This window comes from Postia placenta (genome assembly GCF_002117355.1).
Source record: "Postia placenta MAD-698-R-SB12 unplaced genomic scaffold POSPLAscaffold_2, whole genome shotgun sequence".
NCBI lineage: Eukaryota > Fungi > Basidiomycota > Agaricomycetes > Polyporales > Adustoporiaceae > Rhodonia > Rhodonia placenta.
The window spans coordinates 2,022,856-2,041,991 of record NW_020169833.1 but is presented as its reverse complement, the minus strand read 5'-3'; the positions used below and the strand labels follow the sequence as shown (position 1 = coordinate 2,041,991).

At 52.7% G+C, this 19,136-nt stretch overlaps 8 protein-coding genes and 1 non-coding gene across 9 annotated transcripts; 6 read left to right on the top strand and 3 right to left on the bottom strand.

Annotated features, from left to right (window-relative positions):
• Positions 1-112: 112 nt before the first annotated feature.
• POSPLADRAFT_1038564 (hypothetical protein) lies at positions 113-1,407 on the top strand. Its single transcript, XM_024477401.1, has 6 exons — positions 113-162; positions 215-342; positions 401-558; positions 614-651; positions 709-902; positions 961-1,407. The coding sequence occupies exons 1-6, from the start codon at positions 121-123 to the stop codon at positions 1,220-1,222; spliced, it is 822 nt and encodes a 273-aa protein (XP_024343069.1). The 5' UTR covers positions 113-120; the 3' UTR covers positions 1,223-1,407.
• Positions 1,408-2,223: 816 nt separating this feature from the next.
• POSPLADRAFT_1043730 (hypothetical protein) lies at positions 2,224-3,880 on the top strand (the record flags this gene model as incomplete). Its single annotated transcript, XM_024478379.1, has 7 exons — positions 2,224-2,272; positions 2,387-2,488; positions 2,547-2,584; positions 3,159-3,275; positions 3,332-3,408; positions 3,504-3,664; positions 3,828-3,880. The coding sequence occupies 7 exons, from the start codon at positions 2,224-2,226 to the stop codon at positions 3,878-3,880; spliced, it is 597 nt and encodes a 198-aa protein (XP_024343068.1).
• A 319-nt stretch (positions 3,881-4,199) lies between these two features.
• Positions 4,200-7,410, top strand: POSPLADRAFT_1072945 (hypothetical protein). The gene is made up of 14 exons (XM_024482559.1): positions 4,200-4,474; positions 4,525-4,588; positions 4,636-4,738; positions 4,790-4,864; positions 4,914-4,953; positions 5,043-5,048; positions 5,070-5,221; positions 5,272-5,329; positions 5,386-5,401; positions 5,451-5,608; positions 5,659-5,665; positions 5,722-5,813; positions 5,865-5,887; positions 5,940-7,410. Exons 1-14 carry the CDS (start codon positions 4,389-4,391, stop codon positions 7,229-7,231), a joined length of 2,172 nt encoding a protein of 723 aa, XP_024343067.1. The 5' UTR covers positions 4,200-4,388; the 3' UTR covers positions 7,232-7,410.
• A 293-nt stretch (positions 7,411-7,703) lies between these two features.
• POSPLADRAFT_t25 lies at positions 7,704-7,808 on the bottom strand. The gene has a single exon. It is a non-coding gene; the product is annotated as a tRNA-Ser (tRNA).
• A 414-nt stretch (positions 7,809-8,222) lies between these two features.
• Positions 8,223-9,551, top strand: POSPLADRAFT_1177689 (hypothetical protein; the record flags this gene model as incomplete). Its single annotated transcript, XM_024488526.1, has 4 exons — positions 8,223-8,638; positions 8,692-8,739; positions 8,793-9,147; positions 9,200-9,551. 4 exons carry the CDS (start codon positions 8,223-8,225, stop codon positions 9,413-9,415), a joined length of 1,035 nt encoding a protein of 344 aa, XP_024343066.1. The 3' UTR covers positions 9,416-9,551.
• Positions 9,544-11,340, bottom strand: POSPLADRAFT_1132430 (hypothetical protein; the record flags this gene model as incomplete). The annotated part of the gene is made up of 7 exons (XM_024484214.1): positions 9,544-9,723; positions 9,776-9,821; positions 9,872-9,968; positions 10,029-10,132; positions 10,184-10,577; positions 10,632-11,194; positions 11,258-11,340. 7 exons carry the CDS (start codon positions 11,338-11,340, stop codon positions 9,544-9,546), a joined length of 1,467 nt encoding a protein of 488 aa, XP_024343065.1.
• Positions 11,341-11,802: 462 nt separating this feature from the next.
• On the bottom strand, positions 11,803-13,901 carry POSPLADRAFT_1166228 (hypothetical protein). The gene is made up of 13 exons (XM_024487912.1): positions 13,700-13,901; positions 13,595-13,647; positions 13,442-13,527; positions 13,360-13,378; positions 13,229-13,297; positions 13,049-13,170; positions 12,942-12,995; positions 12,836-12,884; positions 12,517-12,780; positions 12,310-12,443; positions 12,245-12,258; positions 12,169-12,183; positions 11,803-12,117 (listed from the first exon to the last, which is right to left on the bottom strand). Exons 1-13 carry the CDS (start codon positions 13,827-13,829, stop codon positions 11,954-11,956), a joined length of 1,173 nt encoding a protein of 390 aa, XP_024343064.1. The 5' UTR covers positions 13,830-13,901; the 3' UTR covers positions 11,803-11,953.
• Positions 13,902-15,680: 1,779 nt separating this feature from the next.
• On the top strand, positions 15,681-16,032 carry POSPLADRAFT_1091331 (hypothetical protein; the record flags this gene model as incomplete). The annotated part of the gene is made up of 2 exons (XM_024483090.1): positions 15,681-15,877; positions 15,930-16,032. Coding segments are annotated over 2 exons (300 nt in total), but the record flags the coding sequence as incomplete, so codon positions are not given.
• A 1,690-nt stretch (positions 16,033-17,722) lies between these two features.
• On the top strand, positions 17,723-19,091 carry POSPLADRAFT_1038561 (hypothetical protein). The gene is made up of 2 exons (XM_024477400.1): positions 17,723-18,259; positions 18,315-19,091. The coding sequence occupies exons 1-2, from the start codon at positions 17,746-17,748 to the stop codon at positions 18,830-18,832; spliced, it is 1,032 nt and encodes a 343-aa protein (XP_024343062.1). The 5' UTR covers positions 17,723-17,745; the 3' UTR covers positions 18,833-19,091.
• The last annotated feature ends 45 nt before the right edge of the window (positions 19,092-19,136 follow it).

Below are 19,136 nucleotides of genomic sequence, written 5' to 3'. Positions count from 1 at the left end.
CTTTGACGTCACGCAGACTGCGCGCAGGCCCTGTCGCATGGCTCCCGGTACAAAAACTGGCCAGCACCGGGTGCCCCTCGTTCGCAGCTTTTTCTCCTGCACCCCCTCAACGTTGCCGCTATGCCCTCCAACAGCTCTTGGTCTGATGGTCTCTTCCTGAAGGTGAGCACTGTCGCAGTGAGATGCCGAAGACGTGTGCTTACAATGGAAGCAGATCACCAACGTCATCGTCTACTTCCTTTTCTTAGGCTCAAACATCTATACTATCGCCAGCCCTAGTGCCATATACTACGGTGGAAAGCTCACGTACATTACTCCCGCGCCATGGGCATTCCTCATCTGGTATGTGTGCGCGTGACTCGGTGACGTTATGCGCGTGCTCACAATCAGAAATTTGAAGGTCCCTCGTCCATCTCCTGCTTCTCGGAACCATCATCTATCAGTTCCTCGATGGAGGGAAGCAAGTGATCGTTGACGGCATCTCTTGGAGGCTCCCGCTCCTTGCTGTGTTGAACGCGGCATATGTCACGCTCTGGGCTCATCACTACTACATCGTCGGTATGTGGTATCACATGCTTCAATTAAATACTAGATGCTGATTATTCACTGACAGCCTTCGCCTTTGCGCTATTCGTGAGCTCTGCGGTTACGGTATGCACATCTCTAACGCTTGTATGATGCAAATTGGGTGTTGACGATCGTCCCCAGCACGTCTACTACGTCGTGAAGAAATATCACGAGCCCGCGAGCATCTCAGATGAGATCTTCGTTCATCTTCCGTTCTCACTCTGGCACGGTTGGACGACCGTCCTCGTCGTTCTGACCGCTTTTGAGGCGTTTGGTGTGGATGCTATTACCGAGCGCGCGGGCATCTGGACTGACGTCTTCGCATTCCTTGGAATGTAAGTAATGGATCGTGATGGTCTATCACCATATGTACTCAACGCCACTCGCACATAGGTTCTTCCTCGAGGCTACTGCCACAGCGTACGCATTCTCGAGCACGGAGGGTGACTTGCCGGCCGGCATAGCAATTGCCTGGTCTCTCTGGGCCATCTTCACACAACAACGCCACCCCGCATTCATTCACTGGAGTGCACTTGCGTTCTCCATCATCTCCAGTATCTGGGTTGTGAAGGCCATTGCCGGCGTATTCATCAAGCTCCGCCGGGGCCACCACGGGATTTCCCTTGACGAAGAGAGGGCGCCTTTGATTCAATAAATGGAGGCGGATTGAACGGTACCGGATCGACGTCTGTCATGAACTATCACGCGAAGGAAATCAATCCATTATTAACGGATTGAACAAAAACGACTTGTTTCGAGTAATAGTGTTACGTCGTACAATGATGATATAGGTCAATGCAATTCCACCATGTGTCCTCTCAATACACCATTTGTGCGCTTAATTTGCCACGAACCTATTGGTGTTTGATCACATCCCGCGAGCAGCTGCGAGCCTGAATGACAAGTCAATTGCGCTTCCACTTGTTTAATCGTTCGTACTAATTGCAGACCGACCTTGCTTCTATTGATGCATTTACTGCATCTATGTGGCTGTACGTCGTTCAATAGATACCCCTCGTGACACGGGATTGACAGGCTCATCAATCCTCATTCATGCAGATCCCACGCTCTCGCTGCAGCAGTCGCATCATGTCAGTATAGACATCCTCGACATCGGCTCGTCCACAATTGTGACGCCTGTCATCCCCATTCTGCTCGACTGAGGCCGGCAAGTACATCGGATAGTCAATCAAGACGTCGCCTTGCATGTTCAAAATAGTGTCACGGACTGGTCGACGGGGAGAAATGGCAAAGAAGGCCTATTCCCTCCCCCTCTCCCTACCTTTGCTTTCATTTATCATTATAGGCTGTCACGTATCCAAGTAAGACGGGTGTCATCTGCGACGTCGCTTGTTGATCGTGCCATGTTCTTGCGATGGCCATATCACAGATGAGTATCACACCCTACAGGCAATTGATCCTTGGTCTGGTTATGGGTCGCTGCCAGATCCAAGATGTCCGTTCAGTGCGCTTCGCGATGTCCGTGGTGGACATCGGTCGCCATAGGAATACACTGTGATGCCCGTGTTCCACATCCACAGGTCTTGTATGTCCTCAAATATGCCGTGATACGCTGGCTCAGCATCTTTTCGCTGTCACTTTCTCCTCACCAGTATTCGCACTGGCGGGTAATTTCCTCCTTTGTATTTGTCTGTTATGGATGCCTCGGACCTATGGGATGCAAACGCGACCCGATATCTCGAAGGTATGCCCCAAACACAACACCTTGGAATCAGGAGGTGACAAAGATATGTATGTTCACGCATTGCAGCGATCGGCCTGACCATCCTGCTCTATGACCATGTGCTGACGTTTGCAGGCGAAGTCCGTTTGATATGGTTTGCCCCAACATCTTTCGTCAAATACACCTTCCTGTTCAACCGATACCTCGTTCTGGCGACACTCATTACGGTTGCTGTCGGTAAGTTTCGCGAGTACAATTGTGTGCCATACCCATGCAAACGCACTTTATGGGTCAGAGATGTGTGGTTTTCTTGGCAAAATCTTCACTGACGATGTGAGTGCGGTTTCATGGATGAGAGCAATGTTTCGGCAATTAACACGATCACAATCAATCAACAATAGGGGTATGCCGCTTCCTGTTATCTCTGTACACCTGGTAGCATTCGTTCACCACGACAACAGCTGTAGAGCATTCTTGTTCACATGTTCCATGATCGCGGTGCTCTCGGTGGGCATCGCCAACATGCTGGTTCTATTACGTGTGGTGATTCTATGGGACCATCGAGCAGTCAGTCGTGTCTTCTCTGTCCTGCTTCGTTGGCTCACGCTTGAGACAGTTGATACTCAAGCTAATGACTTTTGCTTTCATCACGAGCCTGGCTGCTCAATTGGCCGCCATGATTTATGCGCTTGTTCATATAATACGTGAGTGTTGTCCCGTTCCCTGCAGCCCGCCTATCCGATGTTCAATTAAATATTTTCTTACAGCGAGCATAGCTTGGTCCCCGCATGCCGGCATGTGTATCGTAACTGAGAGGACGCGACTGTTGATAGCGGTGTGGGCGTCACCAGTATGTCACCTACCAAGTGTTACACAGGCTACGGACGGGTTAGCTTACATTTGGCAGATGCTCTTCGAGATATTCGTGCTGGGTTCAATTGCGCTGAATGCATTGGACAGGCCAACTGCAGCAAACACGCCATTAGTAAAGGCTTTAAACAGCGATGGCTTGGGATACTTCGTGGTACGTATCATGGTCAGACGTCGCCATTGCATGAGTACTGAAACATATGCGATTAGGCTGTGACCTGTCTTCGGATTTTGAACATCGCTCTTGCTTCTGTGGGTCGCCCGACATTCACAATCCTTGGCGTCTTGTGAGTGGCATTTATACGGTTATACGGTTTCGGCGCTTGTGCAGGTACTGATGCACATGCAGTTTCATTTGGGCGATGACGACGACAATACTCAGTCGGTCCCTACTACGCCTGCGTGCCGTGGAGATACAAGCACCAGCAGACGCGCCGTCGGCGGTGCGTTCTGCGTCTCCCTTCATGCTAGGCACCTCCCGCCAGCCGAACATGGGTATAAGAGAGAGCATGTATGACATGGAGGGCGCTGTAGAAGAGCTCGGTGAGTTCTGGGGCTCAGAGCAGAAATATGACTGTGATGATTTAGAGGCAAACATCGATGAGATTTGAGTCTAAATTCAATTACTTTCGGGAACCACAGCTACAGACGCGCGGATTGGTTCCCTCACCTTGGTATAACTACGCTGCAGTATATGTAACCGCAGTTCTTGTCAAAATCGGGTCCAATGATGACTTCGACAACGACACGGGAGCCTGAGAACCGGCTGCATGGGTATGGTTCAGCCGCTGCGGTCGGAATGATGAGTGTTTGAGTCTCCACACTCGGCATGGGCATGCATCGCCACAGGCGTTTAGCAGTCTCCGGATGGACGTTTAATATTCCACATAAGGGTGATAATATACTATATAAGGGAAGTCTCGTCACTGCCACGGAGGCGCTGCCGAATGCCGTAGCGACCAGGGACCGCCGCGAAGGCTGAAACTGCTTGAAGCTCCAACCGCTTGTCCGGATCAGCCCTGTCTGATGGTACATTTCTGTACAAAAGCAAGCTCATAGCAATATGTAGACCTTTCTTGGCGTCCTCGTCCCAGGTCTCCCATTTCGTTCTCCTTCACCTTTTCTTTTCTTTTCCTCTTTATAAGGGGCTGGCCCTCCTCTGCGTTCTTTCAGGTTTCAGGTTCACCTGAATTTACGGCTCTTCTTTTTCTGACTTTACTAAGCTCGTAATTCGCGTCGCCTTGAATTTTGATCGAACGTCATCAGGATGGCTGAAATTCAGGCGATTGCTGGTGGAATTGACTTCATGTTAGAGAAGGTTGACTATACGGGAGCAGATGCGACTGGCGTAACAGTGCGTGCCAGTGGTCTTGACTGTGAATGTGTACCTCACGTCATATACAGGTGTCGATCGTTGTGTCCTGGTTCTCAGGCACCGCGGTCTTCGGATTGTTGCTGGCTCTCGGTGTAAGCCTATTCAGTTCGGTGGGCCAACTTCCATTCATCCTTCGCAGATCTCCGCATGGAACACACGGAAATCGGTCAACCCTCACCTCTTCGTCCGGAGTCATGTCGCGGCTTATTTCATCTCACTCCTATGGTGTGACCTCATGCAAGGTGTGTTTGCACCATCAATACCTTGCGGGAAACTCCTCACCTCTTACCTAGCATTCGGTTCAATTTTGAACGTGCGATGGGTCACAATGAAGGCTGTTGAGTATGGTCACTATTGCACTTTCCAGGGTATGTGATATCGCGCTCGCACAGGGCAAATGGCTCACAGCTGCTGTAGCATTCATCAAACACAGCTCCGATGTGTCTATGGGCATCTGGTGAGCGCAAATGCATTGGACGGAGAAACAGCGTATCTGACAGGCATAATCTAGGTCATTGGTTTGTGACGTACTCTGAGTACCCACAAGTCATTATCTCACGTGTGTGAATATTAGCTCATAGCATTGCACACTTTTCTTGTCGTGTTCCTGCGCTGGAACATGCCAAAGCGCTCTCTTTATGCTTTCTTTGCGGCTGGATGGGGATTTGTACTCTTGATTATCATCATCGGTAACGCAGGTGCTCAGAAGGCTGAGGGGCCCTTCTGTAAGTATCCTCCCTCATTATTCAAGAGCTCAAATCTAAATCTGTTCCAGATGGCATTTCGGGGTATTATTGCTGGATCTCGCCCAATTACGGAGATCAACGCATAACGTGCGTTCCAGATGATTGTAGTGATGCAATCATACTGACAGTTTTGCCGTCCACAGCTTGGACTATCTTTGGGTAAGTGCGTCGTAATGGTTTTGCAACCAGCTTCCTAAACGTGTTACAGCTCTTTCTGTCTGCTGGCCTCAGTTTTGTCCTCTATACGCTCATATTCCTCAACTTGCGTGGCAACGTAACAACCAAGGGCATCCATCTGCATCGGGATTCCTCGATTAAGAAAGAAGTAGATAGCCAAAGTGTGGCAATTGCCAAACAGATGCTCATGTAAGTCTGAAACTATGCGCGTGTGACTTGATGTTGACCAAGTGCTGCAGCTATCCTGTAAGTAGTGCACTTCGCTCGTTGTTGTGGGCCGAGGCTCAAGCTTTGGTTGCAAGGTTGCATTCACTGTCCTTATTTTCCCGATGGCTGTCGTGCGATTCATTGAATGGTCTGGTCACGCCGTCCCTGAGGCTGCAAGTTCTTTCAGGTAAGTCATGTCGATGACTAAGAATTGACAATGCCTGATGTCTTGTGCTAGTGATGCTGTTTACGTATTTGCAGGTATGTATGAGATTTGGCTGCCAGGTTTACATACTAAGATGAATATTTGCAGGGCTAGTCGATGTCACGCTGTTTCTGCTGACACGTCGTGTTCTACCAGAGCACAGCGTGATTCCTAGGTCTATCAACCTAAAGATGTGCCTCCGCCGGAAGACTCCACCAAATGGTGCTGTTGTTGTCACGACAACCACAGCCTCCAGTGAGGGTGGGGATGACCTCGAGAAAGCTGACACGGAAAAGTTCGATCTAGAGGGCAACTCAATGCACGCTGAACTTGGCGAGGGTGTCTTCCAACGTGCCAGCAGCCCGGACTCGGAGCACGAGTCCGACAACCAGGTCACAATCCGCGTACAGTCCGTCGTCGTGGACCGTATCTACATGCAGCCCGATCATGCACAACAGTACCCCGCTTCCCCGCCTGGCTTGACTCCAAGCCGGCTGGACGATGTCTCGCTCAGTAGCACGAAAGGCATACGGGAGCCAGCCAGGGACAGCGATTACTACGCTCCTAAGGATCTGCCACCGGCTCCCATGTCCGCACGCAGCGCTACTGGAATTGGTCGCGGTCGCGGCAGCCCTCTGGACAGCAGCGGGAGCGGGAAAGGCTTCTATCCCCCGGAATCGGCACCACTCCCCAGCCCCAGTGCTGTCCGCAGTCCGCGCATGGACTACCAGGAGAATGTCGCTTCGGCACGAAGCGCTCGCAATGACTACTACCCTGCCAGTCCCGCACGGTCGGCGCGCGATGACTACGCTCCCGGATCCGGTGCCGTGCGCAGTGCTCGCGAAGACTCCTACCGTCCTGCTAGCCCCGCACGCAGCGCGCGTGACGACTACTACCGCACCGCCAGCCCCGCACGCAGTGTTCGTGAGGAGTACGTCCCCAGCCCAGCACGGAGCGCTCGCGAGGAGTATCGTGCACCTAGCCCAGCCCGCAGCGCACGCGACAACTACTATGCTCAGGAGGCTACGAGTCCCTTGCGCAGCGCTCGCGTAAACGACGTCATCCGCAGTCCGCGCAGGGACATGACGGAGCCTTCGTACAGAAACAGCTACTTCGAGGATGCTGACGAGGAGCCCCATGCCAGCGCTCTGCACGCCCTGCACATGGCCAACCGCGCGAGCCCTACGGAGAGCAGCCATTATACCGATGAGGGCGAGGAGCGTATCCCGAGCCCTGTGCATACGCCCCGCACGGCTCCCGTATCGACCTACCCGACCTATCTCAACACTCCCCAGAGTGCATCTTTCCCGTTCAACAGGCGTGTGCCTGCTACGGCACGCGATGCGACCTTCCCTCCCATGAGTGCCAGGCTGCCACAGGACCGCGGCCGTTGGAACTAAGCCTTTAGCTAGCATTAACTCCACGTGTTATGAGTTTCACGAATTTGACGAGCCGCATTTTGCCACCTTGATGGTGCACCACACTTTCGTTACGTTGTATCCTAAGGTCGACATGATTGTCGATGCACCTATAATAATGTTGTAATTACGCCTCATTTAATCTGAGATAATGAATGGGATATACCATGGGATGTTATCATGCCTCTATGCCTATTCCAATTGTTCAGGCTCTGTGCGCGTGCATTTTGAGGCAAACATGAGATAATATATGAACTGGAGACGGCGCATCAGTGAGGGGGCGCAACAATTGACGCGACTTGCCAAGCGGGGACAAACAATCCCAAATTGGTATGTTCGCGCTCACAAGACTGATTTGAAGGCCCTCTCAGAGAGCTGCAACTTCGCAACATATCACCCTCGGAAGATGTAAAACAATTCGAATAAAATTGAAACAATTCACACAAAAACAAGACGACGCCAGCAGGATTCGAACCTGCGCCCTCAAAGAGGAACAGATAGCGGCAGGCAAACACGCTTCAATTCTAATCTGTCGCCGTAACCACTTGGCTATAGCGCCTTCTCAAGAGCTAAGTTCACCATACTCCTGGAGTCCCTCAGAATCCAGAAGCCAACTGGCCAGCTCGCTACGTTCCAAGGAACATCCTTTTGTGTTTACCATCGGCTCAATATTGTAAATGAAAGCATCACAGGACCTTTGCTCGGGACAAATATTCCGCCGAGTCGCTGCCATATTGAATTTATCGCATGACTTCGTGAGCGTTATATATCCCGGGTTTTTTCTACCTAGCTGCTTTACATGATGTCTTCCAAGGAAAACGACACAATGAGGTAAATATTGGGTGTAGCGGGGAATGTAAAAGCACTGCAGCCCGCCTAGGATATGTTTTGATCAGATCGGGATCTCGATGATCGGAAGGAGAAGTCGACAGATTGTGGCTGTGCGTTGTACCTTCCTCTCCACGCGTGTCCTATGCTGCCCTTGCCCGTGTCTCTGTCAGGACGCCGTTCCATCTCCAGACATAGCCTACGACCATCACATAGGAGCACCAAGGATGTCCTTCTCAGTCGCGCGCGGGTCACCAACCTTGGGTTCTTGCTCCTCGCAGCTGTGACCGCACTCTCCTTACTAGCCAACTTGAGCCACTACTTTACGTCCTCCAGCAGCATTTCTCGATTCCTTGACTCTGAACAACCCTCAAGCATTCTAGCAACACTTCAGCGTGATCCGTCGCTCGCTGCAGTCAACCATCTCATCATCGTTCCTGGACATGCCGTATGGAAAGGAACAGACCCCAAACTTAGACTCTATGATGAGGAGTGGATTCTCGAACCATATCAAAGAGGTGGTGGTCGGACGTCTGCATTCTACAAGCACATAGCAACGGGGTACGCTCATTCTTTCTCAGTCAATGCAGAGTAACTTGACCGCGGTACTGCAGAGCAGATCTCGCTGAAGAAGATACGAAATCTCTCCTGGTATTCAGCGGGTAAGCCTTCTGCGCCCAAAAACGTAAGCTCTTTCCTTAGAAGTCTACGTCAGCGGGCAAACTCGCCAGACCTCCTCTACGACCGAGGCGGAGTCCTACATGCGATTAGCGCTCTCATCCGGTATTCTACCACCTGCGGCTCCGCCTGGAACACCACCCAGCCCTCCCCTTCGCGCGACGACAGAAGACCACGCGCTAGACTCATTCCAAAACCTTCTCTTCTCCATTGCCCGCTTCCATGAATACACGGGGCACTACCCAGAGCGCATCACTGTCGTCGGGTACGAGATGAAGCGACAGAGGTTCACTGAGCTACATCGAGCGGCCTTGCGCTGGCCACGCGACCGCTTCCACTATATCGGAATTGACGCAGCAGGGGAAGAATTGGCAAAGGCACAGGAAGGCGAGGTAAGCACGAAGTTACAATGTCCATTGGCCATAGCCTCATAGGCCCCAACAGAGGCTGAACGGCTACCTTCCGTACACCCTTGACGTCTACGGGTGCCATGACCTCCTTCTCTCAAAACGCCGTGCGCGGAATCCTTTCACCCGATACCATTCGTACTACACATCCGCACCAGAGCTTGTCCCGCTTTTTGAATGGTGTCCTGGCTCTGCTGACGGTGGGCAGACGATGATGTTCAAGGGTCCTCTCCCATGGGACCATTTACGGTGATCCGTTGCTATACGTACCCTATCGGACAAATGACATCACTACTACGTTGTATGAATGTCTTTCATACTCGCAGCATGAATACGTGTTGGTGGCCCTCGTGTTATATCCTATAAAGGGAGATACGTCTATCATCGCGACTTCCTCTTGAGCAAGGGGATCAAGTCCTCCAAGCCGTGGTGCAAAATGTGGCCACGCTCCCTTCGAACGTAGGCCAGATACGTCAGTGCGCCCGCAACAACGCTCACGAAAGACGCCAATGCAGCGATCTTGAACTGCGAGGGCCGCGACAAGATCATAGTCAGGACGTACTGTTGAAAGGTTCTAATTGAGTATAGGCATTCTTGCTTACGATAAACGTACTTTGAGCAGATCTGCAACGTTCTGCAGAGAATACTGGAGCGCCGAGCTAGTGCCACGGTCAGAACGGGGGGTCACCTGTCAAGGAGCTCGCCTTACATAGCGTTTCGGCGAGGATGAGTGGACAGGGCCAGTTGCAACTCCTTGAGCTGGCACAGGTCAAACGCCCAAAGACCTATTCTTGACAGCATCATTCCTAATGAAATGAGACAGACATTAGCAGCAGGGAAAAGGGTGACACGGCGATGGGAAGCACCTCCGAAGAGCAGAGCAGCATTCCAGGCAGGCGCCCGCTCGTTGATAGGAGGGGTACCAACGTAAAAAGAAATCACAACTGGAACCAGAAATATTGCCTCCCACCTGTAGCTGTATCAATCATGGTTTGATTAACGAAGAACGAAGGCTTCACACCAGATGCTCCAGTGGCCTGCGCGAATAAGACCCAGCTTGCGCTCCAAGACCGGCATGGTCAGCGTCCCAAGAAGCCCCGCGACAACATTCAGGCCACGCATGCCGGCGATGAAGGGGTCACTGTACGTTTCCGCCTTGAGGTAGCTGAGCATCGTACCGTCGAAGCTCAGGACAGTGAAGTAAAGACACGAGATAGCGAGCGACGAGAGGAAGATGGGATGGTGGAAAAATTCCTTCCAGTCTGAAAGGCTGTTCTTCATGTGGAGTTCGATTGTATTCATCAAAGCGGGTATTCTGTCTCCGCGACGAGGGGGACGATTCTCCTGTCTCGCTGCTGTCTTCGCGGCCTGCGCGGCCTTGAGCATTGGGAAGCGGCTATAGACGATGGAAATCCCTATGTCAACACATAAACGTCGACCTTAGCGTACTGAACGAAGTGTGAACCTACAGACTAGCTCAAATATCATACATACTATCTCTACTCCGCAAAGGAAGTATGCAGCGAACGTATAAGATGCAGCAGTTGTCAGAAGAGACACGAAGAGCGGTGCGAGTAGCTTGCACAGCAGATCGATACGTCGCATGTAGGTATTGATGGTCGTTAGGTGAGCAGACGAACCATCGGCAATGACAGTGACCCAGTCCCGCTCAATGGCCACGGAGATGGTCACCCCAGCCAGATTTTGTATGCAGCCACAGATAATCACGACAGCAAACATACCTGCTGCAAGCGGCGTGCGCAGATCATTCTCGAGCCCCCACCTCGGGTGATACAGCAAGACAAGCGACCCTGCGTACGCTCCACAAGCAGAGAGCTTAATGACAACGATGCATGTGCGCACTAGCTTCAAATTGTTCCTTGTGTCAACTTGGTGCCCTGCCCATCCCGAGAGAACGATAGCGGTCCCGGTCGTGAGGAATCCGAAGATGGAGGCGGGTAGCAATGTGTCGGGGAACAGGGTGACGAGGAAGAGATACAAGGCAAATTCAGCTGTCCGGGAGCCCCAGGAGCTTTGCAATTCGCACAAGGGGCGTCAACATAGGGTCTAGGAGACTGTCAAGGAGACTGATTACTTAGAGAAGTGCTGTACCAAAAGCAAATATAGCGCCTTTCTGTCAAGTGCCCCGACGACAGTGTTCGGCGCCGTGACATCCATTATTTCGGGAGGAGCGGACTGTCCGGAAAGTATCAAATGTTCTGTGACAACGGCCGCAGTTTCAGTTGCGGGCGTTGTGTCATTAGACATTTGAATATCCTGGGTGACGCTGTCCGGCACTAGGCTGGCGAACGGGGGCTCCTCCGTCTTGCATGATCCCGGATTCATCTACGCCTGCAAAAGAGCTCAGATATACGCAGACCGCGAAGCTATCTGGAAGATATCCGTCCGATGTGTGAGCAAGGCACAGGGAGAGAAGCATTCAAATGCTAGAACGGCACTGCGGGTCCCCGATCGTGATCGGGGGTGCGCATCAAACGATTCACGTACGATCCTCGATCACAGTGCAGGTCTCGGCTGAGTTTACAGACACATAGTACAGTGCATTAACAGTGCATCACCTCCAGCGGATACAAAACTGGATTTAAAAAACAAAATAAAAAACAGTGCATCAGGATTCTCAAGGGGGTGAACCTCAAGATACAATTTGTAGTTTTATATCTTAAGACGTGCAAGATATCGCAAGAGATATACAAGGCTAGTGGGATCGCGAAAATCGTACGATGAAGGCGGACCACACATAATGCAGTATATCGGCGGTTCATGAAGACGGTCAATATCTTTTGGACAATTCGCGCTCAATAGCCCACTTCACAGCTTCTTCAACGTCCCGAGCCTGGTGAGTAGGTTCATGAGCAGGAGGACCCTGTTGCGGGTCATAGACCCCGGTGTGAACTAGCACTGAGGACCATCCCGCTGCATTTGCTCCGGCTATATCTGTGGTGAGTGTCAGCAAAGAGTTGTACACTCAAGCATAAAGCCCCTCACCCGACTCAGGGTTATCTATGCTCGCGGTCATCAGCACACAAGGGACGACAAAAAGTCTTACAGAACTCCTACTTACCTCCCACCATGTATCTGAGGTAGACTCGTCAACCACCAGCCTTTACTACGCATATACCCACTCACATATTTGGCAGACGAACTGCGGCATCACCATAGAGATCCTTGAAACGGTCCTTTAACACTTGCTTCACAAATCGGTAAGTCGCTTCCGTCGGCTTGCCATATTGGACATCATAGTATTCGCTGCCCGTCAAGGTCTGGCCAACCCAGCGGTCAGATCTACCGTCAGCAGCTCAGGTTGAACATGGTCATCACGCCACGTCTACGAACCTTGTAAACGGCCTGGAAAGCAATGCGAAAGGCGCCCTGACCAAGCCTTGGTCGCGGGAAATCTGAACCCCATAGTACGTCTGGGTTGCAGAAGATCAAGTCCGGAGGTCGCCGACCGTAGTTAGATAGACGCGTCCCCTGAGGTGCTCCAATGATGCCTCGGGACAGAATCACATCGCAGATAATTTGAATATCGAGCGCCCAGTTACGAGGATCATGGAACACAAAGATGGCCGAGATCGGAGTTTTCGAGAAGTCTACCGTCTGTGGGAAAGCAGTGAACCTGTGCCAGCAGCAGCAACATAGGAGAGACGAGTACTTTCGTTGACTCGCGCTCTGAGGGCGTGAGATCGTGGAATGGCCAGACCCTGTGGTAAATCAGTGCCTGTCTATGATTTTTCTCAGTGGACGATAAGAAAACTCACGCCGGATTCCATGCCAGGACGTCGAGGGTAGTGTAAGCCTGTTTGAAGCCATATCTACGCATGGAATCAGGACCCCACAGCCCGTCAACTATGGAAGCAGCCACTACCCTTCCGCTACCTTGCGTACGTCGTCGTTCCTACCTCCTAGCACGAGCACCGGGGAGTCTGTGTACCTATGGACCACGGACTTCAGGATAGTGTGAGACTGCACGAATTGATGCAAGTCAATCTGACCGAAAAACATGACTTCTGGATCATCGGAACGAACGAGGTATACAGCGGCAAACCTTGAATCCTAGTTGGTCAGTGAGCTTCTGGCACCGAGCCTGTTCACTGGTGCCGCCGCCGTTGGTAAGCTGATGCACGAGCCATGTTTTGTATTATCATGAGTAATTGCGGGGGCGGACGCAGAACCTACCAGTATGTAAGGTATCTTTCTGCAACAGTGTGCTCTATCAGCATACCAAACGCTAGATAACTCCCATGGACCAGAGGCACACCTTCCTGTCGGATTAGCTCCTTCGAGCATTGCCAGCGCGCGCCTCGCCGCTGGTATCGTGTTCGGACCCCGAAGCAGGACTCCATCCTGTGATACGTGGCGGATGCTCCATCAACCTATAGTATAAGCAACTCCTGTGCGAGCTAGGGCGTACTATATCGAATGCGAACGCGAGAGGCGGTACATCTGCCCGTCCGTGTGTGCTTTCTGTTAATCTTTAATCAGAGACCCAGATGCCTGAGGGATCGATAGAGCTTGCTTTGGTAGCCTCGAGCTCGGAGTTCCAAGGGCGTGAAGTCTCGAGGAGAAAGTCTCGGCCCTGGGTACGCGTGGTACCGCACGGCAAATTGCCAGTTGCTCCAACTCCGAGTCGTGACTGCACGAAACATACGCTGAAAGCTTTCTGATTATTGCGAGAGAAGCGTCCAGCAGGATTTCCACTAGTTGGTACAATTAACGACCGATGTCCAGTGATAGACGCAAATGGGTCGAGACATCACGGTACGCGTCGCGCGAAGACGCGATCACGTGGAGAAATGTCACCCACTCAAATTCGAGCCTGGCGACTCCGCTTCTGTGAGTCGTGACAATAATAGATGGGCAATTGTCTCCCGAGCAAAGCGCATTTCGCCGGCCGAGCGGTACATACATTGGGCGCAACTATCTAGATATCTAGGTTATCATCAGAACCCCTTGCGGTTGGCCACGTTTGAGTGGACAGGATGAATGCACATGAACAACCGTGGGGCATGCGGAGCCATACCCGCTATGAATGGAAGGCTGTATTGGAATATCGCAGATAGCGCGGCCTGGCCAAGGCGGATTGCGGGCTACATGAGTGACTTCTTGACCATCAACGGCCAGGCTCTAAGCTAGGTATATACAGTACGTAAGTCGAGATGTCCTGTACTGCCTAGAGGGTTTACAGAGTTCACGAGACTCAAAGAGAGATCAAGATATGTGCTTTGAATAGGAGAGTTTGAACAATGTGCTCATCGTGAGAGAATATCAATGAAGAGCACAGCTTCTACTTCGGAAATACCTACTTTGATTCTTCGCATGCCGTCTGCATGCGTAGAAGAATCGCTAGGAGCAGCTATGAACCTTACGTGGTTGGACGGCGCTCGCGGAATAGGCTAGTTCCTCTTCCGTAAACGACGCCAAACTACTAACGACCTATAGTGGATCCAACGCCGAGAACACCGCCCGAGTGCACGATACGTATGGGTTTTATTGGACGCATCTTGATGCCAAGGTTGCAATCAGTCAGTGTATGTTTACCAGGGCCCTGCGCCGCGATCCAGGGGCGGGAACATGTTGCGTGGTCAACAACGTGCAGCAGCCCGGGCAGATGCGGGGCGAACGCAACGCCTTGCTGCATACTGATCGATTGTGAACTTACAGGAGGGTTGTGGATAAAAGGCCAAGGCGGTGCAAGGTGTGTGAACAGCATGTAGGCCATCGTCTGATGGTAGCTTCGCAACAAAAAGCGATGTATAGATGGAATCCGGAAAGGGGCATAGAGCGATGGCGTAGGATGCCCGCAGCAATAGCTCTGGTACAGTGTTGCGGACAAGAAATAGAACCCGGAGATGAGGCCCCTTTGCGAACATTGCTGTCGCGGTAATCCGAGGAATGGCGTGGTTGCGGAGGCAATGAATCTGATATATCTGCTATTTCTTAGCTGTTGCATGATGAGGGAGAAGAGTGACCAAAGACGCCAGCAGGCAGGGTCCGAGTCGGATTGGGGGACGAGCGCGAGAAGCTGGACTGTCTTTACAGACGGAAGCTTATGTCACCCGACAGCCGCCCGTCCTCCTCTGCCCGAGTGCCCCTCATCTCTTTCTCTCTCCCCAACCCCTGCGGCTCTCCCCGCCCCCGTCGTCCCGCACGACCCCCTTGCCCCTCTCCTGGCGGTGATCCCGCTCCTTCGCTCAGGAGTTCCTCACGTACCTCGCCCGATTGCCCTCAGCACCCGTTCCGCGCGCCTGGCATCCCGTTCCTCAAACGAGACAAATCATCCGACCCCGGTCTCATCGCATCTCCATCCTGGCGCTTGCCGGTTCAACACAATCGGTACATGTATCTGGCCCTCCACTGTGTCCCTCGTTGCCTCTCGATCCTTTGAACTATCATGCCCGTCACGACCAAGCGAGCAGAGGCCATCCAGGCCAAGTTCAATGTCACCGTTGATTGTAAGTCGAACCGGTCACATTACCAGCGTGAGACGAGACTGACCTCTCTTAGTCCCTCACCTCGGGCTGCACTCTGCCGCAGCTACAGGCAACCTGGGTCTCGTGAAGTACGCGCTTGAACACGGCCAACCTATCAACTCTGTTCTCGATGGCGTCCTACCATTACATGCGGCCTGTTCGGGCGGGAACGACCTTGTCGTGAAGTTGCTTATTGAGAAGGGAGCGGACGTGAATGCGCCGCGGTAAAGCATTCTGATTTTCCGCAAGTCAAACTTTCCCTAATTCTCATAATAGATTACCTCGGCGATACTTCAATGACAAGAATCGCGATACATCCTATCCTGTTGTTGGAAGTTCGGGATCAACGCCACTCCACTTCGCATGTGCCAATGGGCACACCGCGGTTGTTCTCACCCTACTCATGCATGGGGCGCATCCAGACCGTAGCGACAAGCATGGCACAACCCCTGAGATGCTCGCACGTCAGAACGGGTGGACGTCATGCGCAGATCTCATTCAGCAATGGTCTTTGAACAAGGACCGGGATCTGCGCGAAAAGGAGGAGCTGAGCTCTTCAGTATACACAGATGGTATTTCTGTCAAAGATGATCGACATGCGCCCTGTTCTGCTGTCGAATGTAAAATCTGCAACTTCGGCAAGAGAGTACGCGTCAAGCGGTCTATTGATCAGGCAATCAATATGCTGAGGCCCTCGCTATCCCAATCTCACATGTCATCGGCGCACTTCGACTTCTCCACATCTGGCTTGGAGACGATTGCCGCCTCGCCGTTACTGCCCTCAGACTCTATAGGTGGCGCAGTGCTACGATCCAGCCCGGATTCGACCGCAGATGGGAGTGGCCGTCGTCCCTCCCTTCCCGACATCTTCGATCAGCAGCAGACTATGCCAATACTGCGGCGATCACATGGTTCCACACATCGTTCTCGCAGACCTCGGTCAGCAGGCACAGATGCCGAACAGTCCCCTGGGATGCACAAGGTCAAAGCGAAGGTCTCATTGCTTAACATATTCAAGAAGGGCGACTCAACTGGGACGCTAGAGAGCCAGTCAGGCCATGCATCTCCAAAGTCTGTTGTCCCCTCACCAGCTCCGCATCATCGCACAGTCTCATCTGCTACGCTTCCTCCGAGTATCCCTTCCTCTCCATTGTTTACTCCTCTCGAATCCGCATCACACAGATTCCGTGGACGGTTGTTCAGCGAGAGCGAATCACGCGCCGTCCTGCATCGACCATCCGTCACGGATCTGCACCGTGCACAATCGGAGGAACGCGTCGTGTCACATCCCAAGCCTCATCATCATCTGCCTTTACCTACTGAAGGCAGTGGTGAGTCATCTCATGATGATAAGAGTATCAGACCAGGCATCCTCCGTCCTCATAATCGGTCCATCTCCTCAGGACAATCCCAATTGGATAGCTCCCCTGCAGACGGAGAAGGATCTGCGTCCCCGCGCGCCCTGCGTTTTGACTCTTCGTCTAGCTTTACGGCTCGGCGATCATCTAGTACGCACCGGAATGCAAACAACAGTCCGGCTAGGGGCGTCCCGCTCACAAAAAGTATGAGCTCACTCAGAAGTGCGGTCCTTCCCGAAGGCGCGCGATCGCCCCTGGGCAAGGCATTGGAGCTCGAACCAGAGGACGATATTCCGGTTACCGACGAGCCGGAGGACATCGCTGGCGACGAAGAGGAGGAGGAGTATGGCGAGCCGATCGCGCCGCGGTTAGGCGTGACGGAGCTGGACACGAGGTTGAGTACCCTGAAAGTGGAAGATGCTACGAAAAGACATTCGATGGTGTCATCACACACGTCCCTTTCACCCCTCCCATCTCCTGGTGTGGCCGTCGAGACGAGTGGTTTTGATTGCCCCTTCAGCATCAATGACCCGCCGTTAGATGATAGTGATTCTGCGACACGTACCGATCTCCTCGACGCACATGGCGTCGAGAACAGATTACGAGGCGATTCCATGAGCAGCATGAGCACTTCTGGGACGAGTGGGTATGTTGCTACGCCTGGCTTCACATCGTTGCAGTTGCCTTCCCCCCATATCACGTCGGCTGTGTCGACACCACCCGAATTCCCATCCATGGGCCACGGTCGGAGAACAGGGATTCAGCGCGCTCACTCGACATCTGCGGTGCCTGGAAACGAGGTTGAGATACCGATGGTTTCGAAAGCGCCTCGATCTGCTCTCGACATCGACATCCGCTCGATCTCGTCGCATGCGCAAGCCGAAGCGCTCGTACAGCGCGCGCAGCAGAGCATCCTCGATATGCAAGACCTAGAGATGGACAGGCAAGGGTCGAGCGACAGCAATGCATTTGGTCGGACACCGCTAAGTGCAAAGCTAGCCGCCTACGGGGAGAGCCTTGCGATCGAGCGGAAGTTCAAGCAGGAAGAACAGCGGCGGAATAGCTCGTCGACCACGCGGCAGTCCAGTCGGCGCACTACACCCAAGGGCTCACTAGACGAAACCGTAGGTCGCAATCCGAGTGCAAGCGCGCGAGCATTGGATAGGAAGTATAGCTTGGAAGAGAGGCCGTATCGCAACCGCACGGTGAGGCAGTCGAAGGCGCATAGACCCAATACCAGTAGTTCTTGTAAGTCCGCCTTATTTCATACGGTGGACACTCGCTTACGCTTCATCACGGAAAGCTTCGTCGGACATGTTTCAATCACCGCGACAGGACGACGGCTCCTCGTCCATCAGTCTCCATCACCATAGTGCGGCACCATCGCAGGTGATCGTGACATCTGCCTCCGCGGATGCAGAATTTCAGCACGAGCACCTGGAAATGTCGTTGACGCCGCCCCGCAACGCGCATCTGAAGGTCGGTTCGGAGACGTACGCGACAAAGCCGAGGCTACACCGATCGCGCACACCTGATCCCGAGTCGGACGCCATGTTATCCGGCAGCCCTTCCTTTGGCGTCCCGCTCTCGAGAGTTTCTACAGCACCCGCGCAGGAGTCGTACATCAAACGAAACCGAACCCTCGACCAGGAGCGGCAGGCTGCGCGGGCGACCAAACTTGTGAAGATGGGCTTCGCAGCGTCGCCCGAGCCATGGGCCAACAACACGCTACCCCCGTCGCGCAGTCAGCCAGGCGGGAAGCATCGCTTCGGTGGGTTCAAGGGGTTCGTGCAGAGCTTGCAGCTCAAGGGGAAGACGTGAGGAGTCGAACACAGGCACAGAGATGCCACATCTTGGTTTGGTTTGTATATGTGGCCGTGGATTGTGACTACCACTGTCACGCAAGTTGAGTGGGCATATCTGTTATCGTTCATTATTTTGCATCGCTTGTTTTTCGTTCTCTCTCCTTGTTGTTGTCCGACTACCACGAGTGTATGTACGACGATCGTCCGGCGCATTGTATGACTACCCACATTTGCTGTCTGTATGTTTCCATTATCGAGATTATTTGCACACATTTCCGATGTACATGCGTGTAGCAGGCTGCGCTCTACAGCCGTGTATA

Bases quoted from the DNA above. Each gene is read 5' to 3' on its own strand.
- POSPLADRAFT_1072945 (XM_024482559.1), top strand. From the start codon at position 4,389: ATGGCTGAAATTCAGGCGATTGCTGGTGGAATTGACTTCATGTTAGAG. The intron at 5,222-5,271 runs GTAAGTATCCTC...AATCTGTTCCAG, and splicing joins GAAGGCTGAGGGGCCCTTCT to ATGGCATTTCGGGGTATTAT. The intron at 5,888-5,939 runs GTATGTATGAGA...GAATATTTGCAG, and splicing joins TGCTGTTTACGTATTTGCAG to GGCTAGTCGATGTCACGCTG.
- POSPLADRAFT_1038561 (XM_024477400.1), top strand. From the start codon at position 17,746: ATGGGCCACGGTCGGAGAACAGGGATTCAGCGCGCTCACTCGACATCT. The intron at 18,260-18,314 runs GTAAGTCCGCCT...CATCACGGAAAG, and splicing joins ACCCAATACCAGTAGTTCTT to CTTCGTCGGACATGTTTCAA.
- POSPLADRAFT_1038564 (XM_024477401.1), top strand. From the start codon at position 121: ATGCCCTCCAACAGCTCTTGGTCTGATGGTCTCTTCCTGAAG. The intron at 163-214 runs GTGAGCACTGTC...CAATGGAAGCAG, and splicing joins CTGATGGTCTCTTCCTGAAG to ATCACCAACGTCATCGTCTA. The intron at 343-400 runs GTATGTGTGCGC...AGAAATTTGAAG, and splicing joins CCATGGGCATTCCTCATCTG to GTCCCTCGTCCATCTCCTGC.
- POSPLADRAFT_1166228 (XM_024487912.1), bottom strand. From the start codon at position 13,829: ATGTTTCGTGCAGTCACGACTCGGAGTTGGAGCAACTGGCAATTTGCC. The intron at 13,648-13,699 runs GCAAGCTCTATC...AAAGATTAACAG, and splicing joins CCGAGCTCGAGGCTACCAAA to AAAGCACACACGGACGGGCA. The intron at 12,885-12,941 runs GTGAGTTTTCTT...GATTTACCACAG, and splicing joins GTCCTGGCATGGAATCCGGC to GGTCTGGCCATTCCACGATC.